Source organism: Muntiacus reevesi, chromosome 15 (genome assembly GCF_963930625.1).
Source record: "Muntiacus reevesi chromosome 15, mMunRee1.1, whole genome shotgun sequence".
NCBI classification, from domain to species: Eukaryota; Metazoa; Chordata; class Mammalia; order Artiodactyla; family Cervidae; genus Muntiacus; species Muntiacus reevesi.
Window position 1 is genome coordinate 63,352,385 of NC_089263.1, and position 21,359 is coordinate 63,373,743.

General features: G+C 43.3%; 1 protein-coding gene across 2 annotated transcripts in view; it reads left to right on the top strand.

The window, feature by feature from the left end:
- Window positions 1–2,557: 2,557 nt before the first annotated feature.
- The window catches only part of RCOR1 (REST corepressor 1), a 117,706-nt gene continuing 98,904 nt past the window's right edge, over window positions 2,558–21,359 (top strand). For both annotated transcript variants that reach the window (XM_065906431.1, XM_065906432.1), the window contains exons 1-2: window positions 2,558–2,906; window positions 2,987–3,046. In XM_065906431.1, coding sequence (XP_065762503.1) covers window positions 2,594–2,906; window positions 2,987–3,046 — 373 coding nt within the window. In that variant the 5' untranslated portion in view covers window positions 2,558–2,593. The remainder of the gene's footprint in view (window positions 2,907–2,986; window positions 3,047–21,359) is intronic.

The following is a 21,359-nucleotide window of genomic DNA, read 5'->3' on the forward strand; positions in this document are numbered from 1 at the left end:
AGGTTGCAGGGTTGCTTCAGGTGGAAGGAGAGGGGATGGGGAGATGGAATTTGTAAAAAGCCACCAGGCTAGGAGGTAAGTACTGTTGTGTTTTACAGACCAGGAAGCTGAGAGGGTCAAAGCCAGTATGGCATTCTGTGTGACTTCGGGGTCAAACTAGAACTGGGCTTGGCACATGTTAGCTGTTATATATTTGCTGAAAAAAGTGACTGGCTGGAAGGCCCAGTGAAGTATCTATCCCCTGTCATTACCCAGCTAGGAAGTAGCTCCAACCTTGGGGTTTGGTATAGGTGGGACTGGTGACCCCACGTCCTGTGTCTTCCCTGTGGCCCTAATAAATGACTCAATATCAGCTTTGTGCCCTCCTCGTAGGCTAATTTCTCCAGAGTCTGCTGGTAAAGCTCCATAGACACCAAGTGAGCAGGGCAGTGTTCTCAACCTCATTCCTCACGCAGTGCTCCCCGGGAGACGAGTCACAGCCCTCAGCCAGGTGTGAAGGCCACTTCTGGTTTCTAACCTTTGGCTTTGCTGCCTGTATCCCCCCACTCCAGCTGGTGGGGAGTTATGGGGCAGGGGGGCACACACCTGCACCACCTGGGCTCTCCAAGGAGACGGGTGTCCTTTTAAGGGGAATCCAGGAGCCGAGACCCTGAAGTCGGTGGGGGCACGTCTCCTCCATGGCGAGGGCACAGTGCCTTTTCTTACAGGCCCTTCGGGCAGAACTGAACGTGGTCACTTCACTGAAGTAATAATGACGGTCCATGCCGCAGAAAATGTGGAGGAGAACATCCTGCTTATTTATTCAGGCTTTTAAAACCATCAAATTCCAGATTTCTCCCTGTAGCTATTTATAACCAGAGCTGGTGTAAACTGTCCCCATATTAAGCGCAGGTTCGAAGTAACTTGAAAGGAAAATAGCCATCCGCTGCATTTAAAATTTAAAAATTTCTTCTCATTTATAGACCTCTCGCCTCCCGATTTTGTGCAAAGAGCACGCGTTGTTTGGGGGAGTCGGTGGGGGTGGGGCAGATACAGACCTGTGGGGGAGGGGAGTCACACACTCTCCTATCCCCCCTCACAGCTATAAAAGCAGCCCCTGGGCCCACAGCTGGTCACTGTCCAGGGCGAGGATGTTTTGGGCTGGGTCGAGCGTTTCCTCACCGGGGTGCCCAGGGTGGAGCGGCGGAGGCCGGGCAGGCGGCAGATCCGGAAAAGTGGCTCCTGCCTCGGAGGAAGTTGACCCTCCTCCTCCTACCGAGGGCTTGGGATGAAAACAGCTTCTGCCCCCCTTTACCCTTCTTGGACCCCCAGCCCGTCTCTGTAAGCGCCCCGTCCCCGTTTTCTAAGGGCTGCCCTCCCCCCCGAGGACAATCCGGCCCCTTCACAGCTCTCCAAACGGCCCTCTGGGATGGCAGGGGGACCACCCCCCCCCACCCCGCGCCCCGACTCTGCGTCCGGGCAGCGTCCCCGCTCAGGACCCTCCCCTCTGGCCTCGCAGGCGCGGCGGCGCCCCGAAACTCAGGCGATTGCGGCGACTTCCAACGTCCCCCCCACCCCCCAATTAGCAGAAAGCCCCACCAAAACCCCACCCCGCACCTCGAGCTCCCACATTGCCTCCTCCGACTCCAGGAGACACCGCCACCTGGGAACTCTGTCCCCCTGCACCGGCGCTGCCCCCAGCGCGGAGACACCCCCCCCAAAACCCCGTGGGAACGGTGGGGCCGCAATTAGTTTCTTCCAATTAGTTTCCCTTCTTTGTATAGGAACCCATTCAAACTGCGAGAGGTAGTCCTCCGCGCGAGGGGGAAAGTAGTCCCGACCTCGCCTTCGGCCTCCGCTCTCGCGTCGCTCGTGTTTCCCTTCAAGAAACCGGTGGGGCTCTCGGCGGAGCCCTCCGGGGAACGCAGGGGCCGCGGCCGCGTGGTGGGGGTGGGGTGCGCGCAGGGAAGCGGGGCGGGGGGGTGCCGGCAGAAGGAGGGGGCGGGGAGGGCGGCTAACTCCTCGCTATTGCCTAGAGAGATGGATCATGGGGCGTAGAGAGACGGCAAACCTCAAACCACGTACAGCGGATGATACGCGTCAACCGAACCTGACCAACGGAAGCCTGGCGCCACCTCCCTCCCCGCTCTCCCGCCCCGGCCCCTCGGACGGACGGCTGCGCGCAGCCAACCGGGCTGCCGCTCGCCGTCCAAATCGCACGAGAGCCAATGGGGGCGCGCGGAGGGCGGAGCCACCCCCTCCCCGCGCCGGGTTGGGCTGCGCGCGGCTTTCCCCCCACCCGCCGCTTCAACTCACTGCTGGCCCAGGCCCCGCCCCCCTCCCCTCCCGCTCGCTGCTCCCGGAGTAGTTAGAGCCAGTGAAGTGCGGGCGGCGAGGAGAGCGAAAGTTGCGCTGGGCTCGGCGCCGGGGGGCCTGAAGCGGCTCCGCGCTCCGCCCGCCAGGGCCGCCTCAGCCCCAACTCGCGCCCGCAGGCTCCGGCCGCGCCCGCCCGCACCCCCTCCCCCGGCGCGGCGCACCCCCCCCACCCCCACCCCCGCCTCCTCAGGAGCCGCGGGGTCCCCCGTCACTTTCGCCCGGCTCGGGCCCCCCGCCGATGCCGGCCATGGTGGAGAAGGGCCCCGAGGTCTCAGGGAAGCGGAGAGGGAGGAACAACGCGTCCAGCGCGGCCGCCTCGGCCGCCGCCGCCGCTTCGGCCGCCGCCTCAGCCGCCGCCGCCGCCTCGGCCGCCGCCGCCTCCTCGGCCGCCGCCGCCTCCGCCGCCTCAGCTGCCGCCTCCGCCTCGGCCGCCGCCGCCCCCAATAATGGGCAGAATAAAAGTTTGGCGGCGGCGGCGGCGCCCAATGGCAACAGCAGCAGCAACTCCTGGGAGGAAGGCAGCTCCGGCTCGTCCAGCGACGAGGAGCACGGTAGGTGGCAGCCGCCCGCGCCGCCCCCGCGCCCGCCCGCTCGTCCGCGCGCTGACCGCCCCCCTCTGCTTTTCCCGCAGGTGGCGGCGGCATGCGGGTCGGACCCCAGTACCAGGCGGTGGTGCCCGATTTCGACCCCGGTGAGTAGCGCTCCGGGCCGGCCGGCCGGCGACCCGAGGGGGCGGACAGCCTCGGACAACTTTTCTTTCTGTGGGTGTGGGTCCTGCCGTCCGCGGGGACACGCTCGTGCCAGTGTGTCCTGCCGGCGGGCCGGCGGGCCGGGCCCCCGCCCCCCACCTCAGGGAGGCCCGAGGGTCGCCCGGGCGGGTCGGACGCGAGGCGGCGGCGCGCCGGCCACACCTGGCCACCTGGCCCGGGGTTCCGGCGTCCCCGGTCCGCGCGAGCCGCGCCGGGACCGGGCGGGGGTGGCCGCGCGCCGGAGACTTAGCTTCCTGCGAGCGCCCCAGGGCTCGGGACGGCCTCGGACCCGCCTCCTCTCTGCGGAAGGTTGCCCCGCGTGCCCTCTTCTGCCGGCCGCCGGGCTCCTGCCTGCCCCCGACTCCCCTCCCGTCCTGAGATTCCCCCCAAAACCAGTGAGTAAAAGAAGTGTGCTTCCCAGAGGGCGCCTGCCCGGGGAAGAGAGGCTTGCTGGTGACAGTTTGATTTTTAGGACCTATTTGTAAACGTGTGTGTTATTTCCTTTTTTCTTTTTCTTTTTTAAAGGAAGGGGTTGTGAAAGGTTAGAACCTCAGAAAGCTTTACCCTAACACCTCCAAGGCATCCCAACCGGCTTGCTTGGAACATTTGCTACCCTTGTTGCTCTTCTGTGTGCAAGCAAATTCAAAGTACCAGAAAAATCCTACCAGACAAAGGAATTCGTCAGTGAGATTCTAGCTTGTCTCCGTATAAGACTGTCTTTAAAGATTGTTGGCGTGGAAAATGTTTGAAAGGACGTGGGTTTTATATCAGAAATCAAATTCAAAAGAGAATCTTGTGGAACTGGAGTTAACAGTCCTGGTTGGAGGGCTTTAGAACTGGTGGTTCTCTATGTAGGTTACACCACGAGTTTATTTGAGAGAATAAATGCATAAATTCTTTTCCTTGGAAACAAGACTGCAGAAAATTGCCAGGATCTAGCCCTTGAAAAAGGCGATTGCTCTTAAGCTGTTATTAAGGTATGAAACTCTGGGTGTTCTTTGAAGTGAAAATACGTAGGCATCCCTGAGTGAGCTGTTGGGTTCTCTGGAAATAAATGACCTTTCCCGCATTTGCCTTCTACAGTTTTGGTCTGTTGATGGTTTAAATATCTTTAAGTATCTGTAGTTTGACGCCCAGGTTTATATTCCTTTTAAACTTCGGTTAGTCTTCCTATACTTTCCCCTTCCCCCACCTCTTCCTTTTTTGGTCGTCACTTCTCATTTATAAGAGCGACAGGATGGGACTCCCAGGCCAGGCTGCTTCTCCCCTGTGCATGCCTTCTCCATTCCTCCGTTGGCCACCAGGGGAAGCATACTGTTTTTTGGTTACAGTTGACCCTATCTTCATTTTGTAGGTCAAGTCCATCTTTGTTTTAATACACAGACCATAAAGCAAAGCTCTTCACCAAGTTTCCCCCACATATTTAAAAAAAATATCAACTTGTACACATCTTTTAGTAAGTTGGTCAGTTTTTGGCTACATTTTGGTTACATTCATTTTGAAAGCTTTATTTAAATATGTTGGCTGTGAGTAAAGATAAGTGCATATTTGATGGCAATAGCAAGAATTAGATTTCTGATATTGTCCTAAATGTTGATGCCTAGCTCTGCATTGTTAGGAATGAGGAAGACTTCTTTGGAGTTGTTCTCTTTGAAACAGCACATGTAATAGGATCATATTTTGAGCTGTTCTTGCAGTTTTGATGGAATAGGGGCAAGCATAAATTTGTCAGAGACCTGCATTCTAAAGAGTGAAAAACTGCAAATGTTTTTCTGTATAGTCTTACTGTCACTTGATTGGCTCTTGGCATTAACATTTCCTATTTTGTGTTTGTTTTAATCTGGAAAGGAATTTATCTGGTGTGAAATAATTTGAAGCCCTGTTTTGCTATCCTGAGCAGTGGGACAAATTCCTAGGCATGGCTGGAGATTGTAGGACTTTACTTTTTACTACTTATTTATTTATTTTTTAAAAAGATGTGTTCTCATTTAACTTAAAATCTAAGGGAAGAGTTTCATATCTTAATAACAGCTTCCATTTCGGAATAGAAATGGCACACCAGTTTTGTTTCATGTCAAGCAAATTTTTTTTTAAGGTCTTTGGACTTAGTTTTTTTTTTCATGCGTACAAGTTAGGAATAATAAGGAATTGAGATTGTGATTGTTACTGCATTTTATTTTTCTCTTCCTGAGTTTTGAATGCATATTTATTTATTTTTTTATTTATTATTATTTATTTATGTATTTTTTTAACCACCATTTGAACAGACTAGTGAATGTGAAACTCATCAGGAAGCTACTTAAAAAACAACAACAACAGAAAAACCTATCTCTGTAAAGATGTATGAGTGGAAGAATGTTGATTTTTTTTTTTAAGGTCAGATTTTGTTTACCCACAGTCTCCCAACTTGACCCTATTTAGCTTTAAAAACAAATGATTGAAACTAGATCTGCTTGAAATTCCCTGTATAGTCCAGGGAAAATGCATTTCTGTCATTCCTCACACATGGTGAACAAAGTGGACAGAGCACTGTCATCCTAAAATGCTGATTCATGTCTTATTACCTAATTAAGACCTAAACTGGACCACTGGATCAGAACTTTTTAGTTAAAATAACATCTTTGTTTATAATGGTGAACAAGTTTTATCAGGTAGGTTTAAAAACAAAGACCAGAATGCAGTTTCATATCTTTATCTTTGTTCCCGTGTGGGGTCCAGACTGTCCATACTCTGTTTCATACTCTGTGCCATGTCATATGTTGAGTTGACTTTGGTTTCTTTTAGAATTTAATAGTGAAGTGAAAGTCATTCAGTCGTGTCCGACTCTTTGCGACCCCATGGAATATACAGCCCATGGAATTCTCCAGGCCAGAATACTGGAGTGGGTAACCTTTTTCTTCTCCAGGGCATCTTCCCAACCCAGGTATGGAACTCAGGTCTCCTGCATCGCAGGCAGACTCTTTACCATCTGAGCCACCAGGGAAGCCCTAGAATTTAATAAGCATACAGTAAATAGGAGGGAAGAGTGCTTATGCTAGCCTGCCTCTGGTCAGTTGTTTCCTGCATTGGCAAAACATGATTTATTTTGAAACTAGTAGTGTTCTTCTATACAAAAATGTTAAGTAATTCCATGGTCTTCCCAATAAACATGCAGAGGAAGAACTGGTAGCCTCCGTGTTTCTTTGACCCCTTGTTTGGTACTCTTCCTCTTTGTTGTCTTCTAACTAGAGGAACACAGTGGCAGGATTTTAAGATTGATTCAAGTTCTTTGTTTTCTGAAGCATGTATTGTTATTGTCAACTTCTATCCTAGTTAGTGATCACAGTTCATTAATAGTAAAATTAAGACTCTTTTAGAAGAGGAAGTGTTAATGGTAAATTTTTTTGAGGTAATGGCCCTTTAAACATGCAACCTTTATTTGGAACATTGAATCCAATATATTTAATCAGATTAGAAAATTTGTGGGTGTCACTGGTTCAACTGTCACTTTCAGAGTTGACTTATATTATTAAAATGTAGAATAATTTTCCTGAACAGGGTGTCTTGACCTGCTTGTCATTTCTTCTTGGTGGTGATTCTGTCTTCCTCTTTGAACGCATTATTTACTTGGCTTTAGTTTCATTGTGAAAATAAATTTTAAACATATCCAAAAATTCATAAGTTATGGTGAAGCCTTCGTGATGGAGGCATACTTGGAGGCAGTGTTTACCCACATGAGAGGTGAGGGTAATGAGAAAGTGCTGTGTGTGATCCCCTTTGTGATGCAGTGCAGTAGGAGGCACCTAAAGCTGTCTCTTGGGATGTCTAGTGCCTTGTCTCTGTGATTAAGAAGGTGGTTTAAAAAGGTCAAGCTCGTCATTTTATCTCAGGAGCCTCAGTTTCCTGCATTGTGAATCAGGTTCTTTTCATCACTGTGGCCTGTGATTATGTTAGTTACAGTCATCTTTTTAATTTCAGGCTTTTTTCAGAAGCAACACAGAGCAGACTGAGCTTGGGTTGTGAGAACCATCAAACCCAAGTTCAGATCTTGGCAGTGCCTCTTGACAATTGTGTTTAGGCCCTGGCCAGGTTTCTTTATTTTTGCTTTCATCTGTGAAGTAGAGGTAATGGAACTTCTTCCTCAAGAAAAGAAATTAACTGAGTTAATGCATGTAAAATGTCCAGTGTAGTGCCTGGCACTCAGCAAATGCTAAGTAAACATTTTCTGCTGTCTTACTTTAGTTATCGTTTGAAGGACTTAGTTGCCAAATAGTGGTCCTTGCGTTGCCTGCTTTACTGCAAAGGTAAGGCTGAGTTATAATGAAGCTGTAGATTTGAATGCTAATCGTGCATTCAAAGATACTTGAAGATGATTGCTTTTAAGTTACATGTACCTGCTGCAATTTAGGTAAATACCCTTTCCTGGGAGAGAGAACTATTCCAAAACATTTTTATAGCAGAAAAGTACACTGAGATCCAGAGGGAATAGATAACCCTGTTCAGATCAAGTTTCAGGGTAGTATGAAAGAAACCTTGAGTCCATCCTGGGCCAAAGTGAAGTACACATTAACTGCCTTCTGAGTCAGGGAGTTTTTACTCTCAATTCTCAAGTCCTTGTCTTTGAGAGTTAATGTCGAAGTGAGGTTCTTCTGCTGCAGTACTTTCTTGGGTGATGAGTACTTCCTTGGGTGTGATCCAAAGGTTAGTTGGTGGAGGCTCATCAGAACAGAGTTGTTTTAAAAACAGTGTTGAAAGTCATTGGTACTGAAGAAATTTAAGCTTACTCTTTTCTTTTTTTTTAAATAATTTTATTTATTTGTTTAGGCCATCTGGGCCTTCGTTGCTGCCTGGGCTTTTCGCTAGTTGCTGCGATGGAGGCTGCTCTCTTGGGGAGGAGCTCGGGCTCTCGGGCGTGCGGGCTTCAGTAGTTGAGGCATGTGGGTTCACTGGTTGCTTCTCCCAGCTCCAGAGCTGGGGCATGGCTCAGCGGTCGTGGTGCACTCAGTTGCTCTGCAGCATGTGGGATCTTCCCAGATCAGAGATTAAACCTGTGTCTCCTGCAGTGGCAGGTGGATTCTTTACCACTGAGCCACCAGGGAAGCGCTAGGCTTGCTCTTTTTCTTTTCCTTCTCCTTTTTCTTTTTTTTTCTTTTCCCTAGACTTATTCTAAGAAAGGTGGTTTCTTTAGTGTTATAAAGTTCTATAGGACAGTTTAATTGAAAAAAATCTTCTTAGTCTTTGGAAATAAAACATCAAAGTCTATCCAAATTACTGTATTCTTCCCCAGTTTATTTTACTTTTTGTATTTTACTCTCTGCTATATTGATTGTTATACTTAATTTGTAATTTAGCTCTCACTTTCTTCTGAACCTTTCTTTAGAGGTTCCATGCATAATGTTAAAGTAAGAAATAAGGCTTCTATTTGTCCCCTTACTCTGATGGAAAACAGTTATCTTTGCTAAAGAGGATGTGTTCCGTTGGTATTTACTTTAAAACAGAGAGCTGGAAAAACCTTGCTGTAGAGGGAGTCTCTGGAGCAGCAGTGAAGGCCTGACTGAGGCAGGAATGGGGATCGAGTGCCGGCTCAGTGACTGCGCTGAGTCACCTCTACAGCCTCAAATAGCAAGTACGGAAAATACGTGTGACCTAGGATTGATCAGGGATAATGGTTGTATTTTAACAGGTTCTGTTTTGTGTTCTGGAAATTTTACTAATACATACATCTTCTGGTTGAGTTTTATGGTTTCTATTGTTGATTTTTTAAAAAACAAGAGTTATTTAGGAAATAGAATGGTTTAATGTGACAAAAGTGTTTTGGTAAAATGTTTGAGGTAAATATTTTTAAGTAAAATTAAAATGTCATTTAAACGTGAAATGTTGATAAAGTGAAGTGAAGTCGCTCAGTTGTGTCTGACTCTTTGTGACCCCATGGACTGTAGCTTACCGGGCTCCTCCATCCATGGGATTTTTCCAGGCAAGAGTACTGGAGTGTGTTGCCATTTCCTTCTCCAAGTGAAGTGAAGTGAAATGTTGATAGTAAACCCTAGAACACCTACTTTTTTTCAAATTAGTCAAATTTTGTTCTTTCTTTCTTTTTTTTTTTTAAGTTAGTCAGATTCTTTCTTTAATATGAGGATCCTGTAAAAATTGTATGCTAGACGTAATTCTTTTGAAGTTTCTGGATTTTCTCTCCCTCAGAGCAATGAGAGAGAAAATTGTAGTGTCTATTCAGTGCAGCCTTCCTGTGTTCTACATGAGGAAGGTAAGGCCTGCAGAGACAAAGTGACTTGTATTTATCTTTCAGTCATTAAAAGCATCTCCAGGTAGGTTTGAGACTTGTGACACCAAATTTTATTGTTTTAAAGCCTTGTTTCTGGGTACAATAATATGTGTGCATAATTTTAGATAAAGGTAGTGGAGGTGATGGAATTCCAACTGAGCTATTTAGAATCCTAAAAGATGATGCTGTTAGAGTGCTGCACTTAATGTGTCAGCAAATTTGGAAAACTTAGTACTGGAAAAGGTCAGTTTTCATTGCAATCCCAAAGAAGGGCAATGCCAAAGAATGTTCAAACTGCCGTACAGTTGTGCTCAATGCTGGCAAAGTAATGCTCAAAATCTTTAAGCTAGGCTTCTGCAGCACATGAACTGAGAACTTCCAGATGTACAAGCTGGGTTTCAAAGAGGCCGAGGAACCAGAGATCAAATTGCCAGCATTCGTTGGATCATGGAGAAAGCAAGGGATTTTCAGAATAACATATTCTTCTGCTTCATTGACTATGCTAAAGCCTTTGACTATGTGGATCACAACAAACTGGAAAATTCTTAGAGGTGGAAATACCAGACCATTTTACCTCTCTCTTAAGAAATGTGTATGTAGGCCAAGAAGCAACAGTTAGAACTGGACATGGAACTACTGATTGGTTCAAAATTGGGACAGGAGTATAACAAGGCTGTATATTGTCACCCTGCTTATTTAACTTATATGCAGAGTGCATCATGTGAAATGCTGGGCTGGATAACTCACAAGCTGGAATCAAGACTGCCAGGATAAATACCAACAACCTTAGATAATGCTGATGATATCACTCTAATGGCAGAAAGTGAAGAGGAACTAAGGAGCCTCTTGATGAGGGTGAAAGAGCAGAGAGAAAAAGCTGGTTTGAAACTCAACATTAAAAAAAAAAAAAACACTAAGATCATGGCATCTGGTCCCATCACTTAATGGCAAATGGAAGGGGGAAAAGTGTAAGCAGTGATAGATTTTCTTTTCTTGGGTGCCCAAATCACTGTGAACAGTGACTGCAGCCATAAAATTAAAAGATACTTACTCTTTGAAAGAAAAACTATGACAAACATAGACAGCATATTAAAAAGCAGAGACATCACTTCGCTGACAAAGGTCCATATAGTCAAAGCTATGGTTTTTCCAGTAATCATGTACGGATGTGAGAGTTGGATCATAAGGCTGAATGTGGAAGAATTGATGCTTGCGAACTGTGGTGCTAGAGAAGACTCTTGATAGTCCCTTGGATTGCAAGGAGATCAAACCAGTCAATCCTAAAGGAAATCATCCCTGAATATCCTTTAGAAAGACTGATGCTGAAGCTCCAATACTTTGACCAGCTGATGCATAGAGCCAAGTCACTGGAAAGACCCTGATGTTGGGAAAGATTGAGGGCAGGAGGAAAAGGGGATGACAGAGGATGAGATGGTTGACTGCCATCACCGACTTGATGGACATGAAACTCTTGTGCAGGAGTTTCATAGGTGTAAATGCCTGAGACCACAGGAGGGAAGGTGAGGCAGCAGAGCCTTCAGGTTGGATGCAGATGTGACACCTGTGAAGGAAAACAGAAGGAAGGGTGTAGACGATGAGCTCCAGGAGCCTAAGATTGCAGTGCAACCAGAGCAAAGGTGGTTTGTTAGAGCGCGTTGGGCAGGACTGGGCCTTCTCTAGAAAACCAGCTGTGTTCTGTCGTTGGCCCGGAGTTAGCATGCAGCGTGCTGCAGTGGACCTCGAAGGTGCTGGGCAGCTGGGACTGTCAGCTAATTACACTCCTCTCAGCTCTCTCTCTTCCCAGCGAAGGGAAATCTGAGTGGCAGGCTCTCAAGGCCGTCAGGATGCCTATGCTTGTTTTTGTACTTGAGTACATACTTATGTATGAAAAGCGGTATGTTTTGTTATTATCAAAGTAGTTTTGTAAATGGAATTATTTGTGCATATTCGTCTAACAGGTACAGAAAATTCCTTTCCTTCATTCAGTTTTCACTAAGGTGTTAGGCTTAACTTTTTGCAGTGCTATCTTTTTGTAGTCTGTGTTGGCATTTTTCTAATTACTGGTGAGGTCAAGTGTGCTTTTATGTGTGTTTTCAGCTACCTGGTTTCCTTCTGTGTGTATATCTTTTGCTGTTTTTCTGTAGGGTGTTCTTTTTCTTACTGATTTGTGTGTGCTCTTTGTATATTTGGATACCGATCCTTTCTTAGGGTTGTTAGTTGTAAAGTTTTTGTTGTAGAGTTTTTCTCTCTAGTATGGAAGTTGATTGAGTTTCTTTTCAGGAAGGAATAAAAACATATACCTGGTTGGATATATTTTTGCTCAGAGACTGGACTTGGTACATAGCTCCTTATTAATTGTCACTAGGACTCCTGGTTTCTAAGAAGATTGTCACTGAGAATTTGATACATCTTTTTTTGTTATGTTGCAACTTTCTTCAGTTTATTTGGTGTACTAATTACTAACCAACTGACCTAAATTACAGTGCTGGATGACTTGAAAAGCTCTGATTTAATTTCTGTCCAACATCTAGTTTTAACAGCATGCTAGTTAGAGGTTAAAGTCATAACTTTAGTTTTCACGATGGTCAGTTAGTTTTCTATAAAAGGTGAACGTGCTGTGGACTAAAGCCCAATTCAGTTGTCTTACGGTTTTGTCACTGATTGTGAGGGAGTGGGTGAATGGTGTGGTGCCACTTGTCATCACAACAGAAAATCCTTGAAGGAATAATGTCAGTGCCAGGTTAGTGTAGTGTTTGCTGTGTGCAGACTGGTTTGAACATTAATAATTTAACATAACAATCAAAACAGTCACATCAGATAAAGTTGTTATCCCCATTTTCCGTACGAGGAAACAGAGGCACAGAGAGGTTTATTGTTATGGTTCACCCTAGTAACTTGCCCAAGGTAACCCATTCTAAGATGCCATCTGTTGTCAGAAACATCTTTATTTTTGTATATTGCTAAGGAAGGAAAAACACCAGGATACCACTAAGATAAGTTGTAGTCAGGCTGCAATCTAGTGTATTTCAGGGCGACTCAGCCAGAAATCCTCTCTAAGAAAAACCACTTAGACCAGTGCTTTATTGGATCACTTGCTTAGTTGTTTGCATGTGGTCCCAGGTATTGTAGAGATCTTTGTGTAGGGTGGCCAGAGCCTGATTCGTGCCCAGTTGCATTGCTCTTCTTGTCAGTAGAAGCACCAATGAAATGGGAGGCGTCTGGCTTGGCTGACGGGCGAGTGGGAATGAGTTGCTTTACTCCTGCACATCTGTTACAATGGTCATTCTCAGAGTGTAAAATATGTTGTTTTTGAGGGGAGTGATTTTTTGTGATTGGATGACTTAAGGTTACAAAGGATCGTGTTATGTTGGCTACCTTTTAGTTTAACAGATGAGAGTATAACATTTAAATATCTATTTCCCCCCTCCCCATATGTTTTTCTGCAGATTCACATTGAACTTGAGCTGTGGAATGAGTTTAAGAACCATGTCTTGAATAAAGTGTGAAAAGATACACACATTAAAATATCTAAGAGTATTTTTAAAAGCCATTGGTTTCACCTGTACAACTATCTGGTTAGTATTGTTCAGCAACTAATTCTCCTTCCTTGTATTTTATTCCCAATCTCCTCCCCCATCAAAAAAACAAAAACCAAACTAACTCTGCCTCTTTCCCCTGAAAAAACCCCGATGTATGTATTTCTTAGTGTTATTAGTGAATTGTGTTCTGTTTTTCAAAGACCAGAGTATACTTACAGAAAATTGTAAGCTTTATTCTGGTTGACTTAAATGTGAGGTTTGCCATGGTTGTTTTGATCATAAGGTTAACTGAGGACTAGCTTCTGTCTGCCCAGAAACCAAGGCTTGCCTTGTGTGTTCATCGGGTGAGCCTCTGCCCCAGAGTTTGGTTGTCCTTGTCCCTCTTCAGCAGTTTCATCTAGTAACCAGGAAATACTCCCTGATGGCCTTCTTTATGTCTGAGAAGGTTAATTAAAATTTTGGGATTGGTTAAACATTCTATTCACTTGAACTCAGGGTATTTCTGTGCTCTTTCACACATATACACATATACTTACTGAAGGCTGCACATCCTGTTTTACTGGCACAGAAGCTTCTGGGCTTGGGACATGTCCGCTTTCAGACTTAGCATGCACCTGCGGGAGCAGGATGGTAAGACGGGTAGGGTAAGACTTGGCTAGCCTAATCTCAGGCGGTCCCATGAAATCTTTGTGGTGTCATGCACTTCTGCTTTCTGAGTGTTCTGAGCCGCCAATTCTGTTTAAATATCTAAAGGTTTATCTTTCTCACTTGACATAACTGAATGTGGTCCTGCATTTAATAAGAGCACTTGTGTGCACTGATTGACTTTGCTCGAATAGGCATTTTGTAGTGGACAGTTGATAATTAATAACCAAGTTTGCTTAAAAAATGGAAACCTAAGGGAAAAAATGAGCTTTAAAGTTGCATTTAAAACCTGGTTTTCCCTGTTTTAGGTGCTTTAATAATGAATTTGTATGAGTTAGAGATATACATCTTAGATACATTCTTACAATTTTTTTTTCCAAGGGGAATTTCATATAACATGGGGTTTCCCTGGTAACTCAGATGGCAAGGAATCTCCCTGCTGTGTAGGAGACCTGGGTTTGATCCCTGGGTCAGGAAGATCCCTTGGAGAAGGAAATAGCTACTCATTCCAGTATTCTTGCCTGGAGAATCCCCATGGACAGAGGAACCTGGTGGGCTACAGTCCATGGGGTCCTAAGGAATTGGACATGACTGAGTGACTAAAACACTTTCACTTTCATATAACATAAAATTAACCTTTTAAAAAATTGTTTATTTATTCGACCACACTGCACAGCTTGTGGGATCTTAGTTCCCAGACTTGGAATCAGACCTAGGCCCTCAGCAGTGAGAGCAGTGAGAGCACAGAGTCCTAACCCTTGGATTGCCAAGGAATCCCCAGATTAACCATTGTGAAGTCAATAATTTAGTGGCATTTAGTACAGTTATGTTGTTGTGCAACTACCACCAGACCATCTAGTTCCAGAATGTTTTTGTCTGTTGATTTGAGAAAGTCTCAAGTCTATTGAGTGGTTATTTCCCCCTTCCCATTTTGCACGTTGCTGATGACAGAGGGTGTTACGCAGCATGGTGGTGTGGAGTCACCTTACTTGGGGGTTGGTGATTGAAGAAACCAGGAAGAAGTTGTAGATGAAGTGGTTCTTTGAGCCAAATCTTGAAAATAGGGGTTTTCCTGTGTTTATGATTTTATAGTGTTTACTAATTTAAAAATTAATATTAAACTATGAAGTTTAAAACTATAAAACTGTTAAAAAGTTATTTTGAAAATGTTAATCTTTCTGAAAATTTCAATCCAGATTTTCTTTTAAATTGTTTTAAGCTGTGCTGTCCAGTAACATAGCCACTAGTAATCTATAATTATTTAAATTTATTAAAATAAAATCAAACTTAAAATGCAGTTTTGTCACACTAACCACATCATTTTAAGCGCGTGGCTCCTGGCTGCTGTGTCGGACCGTGCAGAGCGGGACGTTTCCCACGCTGTTGGACAGCGCAAAGCCGGAGAATCTTAGGAGTGAAAGCTTCGTTCTTTTTAATTTTTATAATTAGTTCAGAAGTTCTGCCTATAATCAAGGTGCATGGTGAAATGTGATATTGGAATGTGATGGTTGTGTATGGAATTCCTCTAGTGGAGTATTTGTTAAGATATTGCTGTTAAGGTATTCAAAATAAGGCTTCTTAAGAAAGCAAGTAGAAATTGAAAGCTTTTCGGGGGGGGGAAGGTTATATAGCACCTAATTAAACCAAAAGGATAATCAAGATGTGTGACTATATTGAAGAGAAATGTAGAACTTAAAAAATCTGCAATATGAAGACTTACCCTTTTTTGAAAAGGTTAGATTTCATATCTCTCCTGAACACACTCAACCTTTGCTCCAACTTCTCAAACGCATTTAAATTCATTATAATTGTTCTAATGCCCTTGTCTAGTAATTCTTTTATCTGTCTCATTTCTGAGTTGGTATCAATCAGTTGATTGATATTTTTTCCCTCATTATGAGTTCTCTTTTCCTGTTTCTTTGCTTGTTTGGTAATTTTTGTTTAGATGCCAGATATTATGAATTTTATTTTGATGGATGCAGGATATCTTTATAAATATTCTTGAGCTTTGTTCTAGAACATGGTTAAGTTCCTCAGAAGTGGTTTGTTCCTTGCATATCTTGCTTTGTTAGGTGGGATCAGAGCCATGCAGTACAGGGCTAATTATTATCCATTCTGAGTGCTCTAGCCAATCAGAAGCCTCAAGTATATTCTTCACAGACATGTGCTGATCAGTACTGTGCTGAGTCCTCAAGAAGATCTCTGGAGTTCTGTGTGGCACTCTTCTGCTATCCTGCCCTACAAACTCAAGCTGCCCTGGCTTCCTTGGCCTCAGCTTGCTTCCTAAACTTGGGGAAACTGCTTGGCTTCCTTGGGTTCTCCCTCCCTGTGCTGCCGGTCGGGAGCTCTCTCCAGGCAGTGAGCTGAGGCAGGTGTAGAATTTACTGTTTCCTGTCTCTCAGGGCTCCTTGTACTCTGCTGCTTGATGTCCACTGTCTTGAGGACTATCGCTTTGTAGATTTGACTGATCTTTAGTTGTTTATAGTGAAAGTGAAGTGAAAGTGAAAGTTGCTTAGTTGTGTCTGACTCTTTGCGACCCCATGGACTGTATGGTTCATAGACTTCTCCAGGCCAGAATACTGGAGTGGGTAGCCTTTCCCTTCTCCAGGGGATCTTCCCGACCCAGGAATTGAACCAGGGTCTCTAGCATTGCAGGCAGATTCTTTACCAACTGAGCTATCAGGGAAACCCTTAGTTGTTTATAATGATAGGATAAATCTGGTTTACCCCACCTTAGCTGGAAACAGAAGTCTAGGTTTTTTTTTAAAAGAAAAGTAGAGGAATTGATTATATTTACTTTTTTAAAGAAAATATTAGTACACATTTATATGTTATCTGTTAATCTATTTCATTTTTCTTAAAGCTGTTAGGGCTTTTTTTTTTTTTTTTTAATTGCTATATAGTTAATGTACAGTGTTAGTTTCAGGTATATTGCATAATGATTTGACTTTTCCACTTATTATGAAATGATCACCAGTATAAGTCTGGTAACCATCTGTCCCCATACAGGGTTGTCACAGTATTATTGACCATACACCTTACCATGCTGTATATTACATATCTCTTTATGCCTGTCGTCTATTTCACAGCCACTCCCACCCCATCTCTTCTAGTCACCAGAATGGACTGCCTGTTTTCTTATAGGAGTTGTATGTTTCAGGTCTTACATTAAAGTCTTTAATTCTTTTTGAGTTTAGTTTTGTATATGGTGTAAGAAAGTAGTCCAGTTTGATTCTTTTGCATGTTGCTGCCAAATTTTTCCAGCACCATTTATTGAAGAGGCTGTCTTTTCCCTATTGTATATTCTTGTCTCCTTTGCCATGGATTAATTGACTGTATAAATGTAGGCTTATTTCTGGGCTCTATATTCTGTTCCATTTTTCTGTGTGTCTTTTTTGGGACCAGTAGCATGCTGTTTTGATGACTTCAGCTTTGTAATATAGTTTGAAATCGGGGACCATGATACTCTCAGTTTTGATGTTTTTTCCTGAAGTTTGCTTTGGTGTATTATAGCTTTTAAACTTTTGAGTCTTATGTTCATGGAAGCCTTCTGTAAATATAATAATAATGCTTTCAGAAACCAGGATATTAAAATTTCATGTTTTTATATAGCCACTATTCATTTCAGTGTCCATGACAAAGTGCTCAGACTAACTGCTTACTCATTGAAATCTGATGATTCTAGCCCAGGATTTTCCAAAGCAGGATAGTTTTTTTTTGAGTTCACTATTCTTTATAAAATAAATTATTAGTGTAAATTAAAACTATTAAAAATTAGCTTTAAAAGTTATTAGCCCTAGTTAGGAACTAATTTTTTTTTTTTTCAGAGAAATGTATACTTTTCTCTTTGAAAAGTGTAATTCAGGAAATATCTCCTTGGACTGTGTAAGATCTCCATTTTGCTGTGCTTAGTCATTCAGTTGTGTCTGACTCTTTTGTGACCCCATGGACTGCAGCCCACCAGGTTGACTGAAAAATCCTATGGACAGAGGAGCCATCTTGCTGGAATGTAATAAAATGAGTATTTGTAATAAAATTGGTATTTCCTTTTGAAGCCCTTCTTATAGAATTTTTATTGTTTCCTAGTCATTTTCAGCTTGATGTCTTTTAGATTTTGAACATCTGCCGCTTTCACATGCCATGCATTGATGCTCCTGAACTGAATTAGGGTTTGTATAACTGATGAACTCTCATTCTCAGGCCTTGCTGGCGTTCTGCTTGTGTGGCAACAGGTCAGTTTCCATGGCATTGCCATTTTGTACAGCGTTGTTGGTGGAGGTTGGGGGTGGGCATGCAGGCCCTTACCTGCTAATGCAGGGTCTAAACTGGAATAACTGAGCTTTTATTTAGTTTTGCATTTTAAGTTTCTAGATCATTTTAAAAGTAAGAGTTTTATTGCTGTAAAAAAGTTTTAAAATCACACTTTCTGTCTTATGTGAACAAGTAGCAGTAACAAAGTGAAAGTGTTAATACCAATGATTTGAAGTGTAAGTTCTAGAAAGTTTGGTGCAGATGAGACAGGCTAATGATCATTAGGCAGTCTAAAAACATGCAGCTTTAGCCTCAGTTGGACACATTCACTGGTGGACTGTGTTTAATTGTGAAGGAAAAACACAATTTAAGAACATGTATGAAATTGGAATTATGCTCTGGAAAAAGCAGGATGAGATGTAATTAGGTGTTTTTTAGTTTTAGCTTTCCAGGAACATAATTCCCCTCTGACATGTGTATTGTCTAGCTTTTTACCCGTTGTACTTTTGTACTATTTTAAGGAGCTCGTGTGAAAAAATGATGGACTGCTTTTACTTCTGGTGGTCTGAAAACACTAATTTTTCTCTCTGTTACAGGATTTTACACTTGCATAGTTTTCCTAAACATTGATGAGTTGCTTTTTTGCTTATGGAGAATTTGAACATGTAGAAAACAATAGAAATATTACTGAGTCCTGTATTGTCTGGCAGCCATCTTTAGCCAAATAAATAAAAACACTTTTTTTTTTTTTTTTTTTGCTAAAGTTTAGTAAATTTGCTTTTTCACATTATAGAAAATGAAGTTGTGTGTTAGACATTTGGATACTTCCTAGATCCAGTAGTCATAAAATGCCTTGACTGTAGTGTGGTGAGTGCTGTGTAATATAGGTGTGTCTGTGTTCTAGGGGCGGGAGGGGGGGGTGGTGGTTGAAATCAGTGTGGAGGGGAAGGCTTTCCCCAGGTGATCGTGAGGTTGGTCTGGAAGGGTAGATGAAGGGGAGCTCTCCAGGGCTGAGAGATGTGATGTTTTTGAGGAAGTTTGATCTGACTGAAGCTGGGGGAGGTAATCAGGAAAATGGTGGAAGGAGAGACTGTAGAGGTCGGCATATGACAGATCACTGAGGCTGTGTGTGCTAAGCTGAGGAGCTTATTTAATTTTTAAATAATAGCTTTACTAAGATATAATTGACATCCATAAAGTTTACTCTCTTAAAGTGTACAATTTGGCAGTTTTCAGTGTATTTACAGAGTTGTGCAACCATTACCACTGTCTGATTTTGTTTTCACCACCTCCAAAGAAACCCTGTACTTACTAGTAGTCATTCCCGATTTGGAATATATTTTAAATGTCATTTAAATGTTTTTATTTTATTTTATTATTTGTTTTTGGTTGCATCGTGTGGCTTGCAAGATCTTAGTTCCCCAGCCAAAGATTGAACCTGGGCCAAGACAATGAGAGTGTGGAGTCCTAATCACTAGGCTACCAGGAAACTACCTCTTTTATTTTACTTATAGTTGGTTTACAATATTGTGTTAGTTTTGCATGTACAGCATAGTGATTCAGTGTTTTTGCACATTATAGTCCATTGTAAGTTGTTACAAGATACTGGATATAGCTCCCTGAGCTGTGCTGTAAGCTCTTGTTGTCTCTTTGTTTTGTATGTAGTATTTTGCGTCCGTTAATTCCACACCCTGACTTGTCCCCCCTCTGCTCTGTCCCCTTTGGTAACCGTGAGTTTGTTTTCTGTATCTGTGAGTCTTTCTGTTTTGCATATACATTCATTTATTTTATTTTTCAGATTCCATGTGTAAGCAGTATAATACAGTTTGTCTGATTTATTTCACTAAGCATAATATTATTCTAGGTCTATCCACATTGCCACAAATGGCAATATTTCATTCTCTTTTTATGACTCATATTCTTGTGTGTGTGTATCACATCTTCTTAATCATTTTGTCTGTTGACGGCACTTGGGTTACTTTCATGTGTTGGCTGTTGTACCAAAATAGTGCTTCTGTGAACATTGGTGTGCATTTTTTTTTTCCACTTATCTTTTTGAATTAGTGTTTTTGGTTTTTTTTTTTTTTTTTTTTTTTTTTTGGATATACACTCAGAAGCGGAATTGCTGGATCATATGATAGTTTTATTTTTAGTTTTCTAAGGACCCTCCCTACTGTTCTCCATAGTGGCTGTACCAATTTACATTCTCAACAGCAATGTACCAGGGTTCCCTTTTCTCTTCATCTTCTCCAACATTTGTTATTTGTAGACTTTTTGGTGATGGTCATTCTGACTGGTGTGAGGAGTTACCTCACTGTGGTTCTGATTTGCATTTCTTTAATAATTGGTGATGTTAAGCCTCTTTTCGTGTGTCTGTTGGCCGTCTGTATTTCTCCTTTGGAAAAATGTCTCTTCAGGTCTTCTGCCCATTTTTTGATTGGGTTGTTTGGGTTTTGGGTCTTTTTGATATTGAGTTTTATGAGCTGTTTGTATATTTTGGACATTAGTCCCTTGTTGGTTGCATCATTTGCAAGTATTTTCTCACATTGTATAGGTTGTCCTTTTGTGTTTTTCAGTGGTTCCCTTTGCTCTGCAAAATTAAATGAGTTTTAATAACCATTTAAGACTTATTTCTCTTAAAATAACCCTCCTAACGTTTGTGTTATGGAGGCAGTAGTGTAATATTTCTGTGAAATAATACTGTGTCACAGGTGTTGACCATGTGTGTTTTTAAAAATTCATTTCGTAACTTCTTCTAAAAAATGTTTTGTTTATTTATTTATGGCAGTGTTGGGTCTTAGCTGCCATATGCAGGCTCTTCATTGTGGCGCTCAGGCCGGTCTAGTTGCGATATGGGGACTTAGTAGTTGTGCTGGGCTGGCGGGCTTAGTTGCCCTGAGGCATGTGGAGTCTTAGTTCCCTGGCCAGAGATGGAACCCACGTCCCCTGCCTTGGAAGGTGGATTCTTAACCACTGGACCACCAGTGAAGTTCAAAGACTAGAGAACTTGAAGCCACAGAGTGCTGTGAATGTAATTGCAGTTTGGAAAGATCATTGGTTATTGTGATGAGGAGAGCTTGTGGGAATGAATTAATGGAAGGTAGAGAAGACCACTTATTCAGAAACTCGTAAATGAGCATTTAATACATGCCAGATACTGCTGGCACTGTGAACAGACTGCACACCCGGCCCTCCTGGAGTTAAGTGGTGAGGGGATGCTGTGAGGGTGGCTGGGAGACGAGGATGTGCTGGCAAGCTCTTAAGTGGTTACGGTAGACAGACTGGAATGATGGATTTAACATGCGGCACGCGGGGACGACAGCTCCTGGGGTCTTGGCCAAAGTGACTTGCTGATTGGTGGTACCATTCTGGCAATAGAGGATGTAGCCGTTTTGAGGTTGAGATACCCGCACATAAGTCAGGCAACATTTATGGGGAATTTTCATGGACGGTCCTCCCATGTCTCCTCTATCTTGGGTCTACCTCGTCTGTCTTCCTGTTGAACGTTGGATTTACGTCTGTTATAGCACTTCTGTCTCTTTAGGTAATTACTGACTTTCC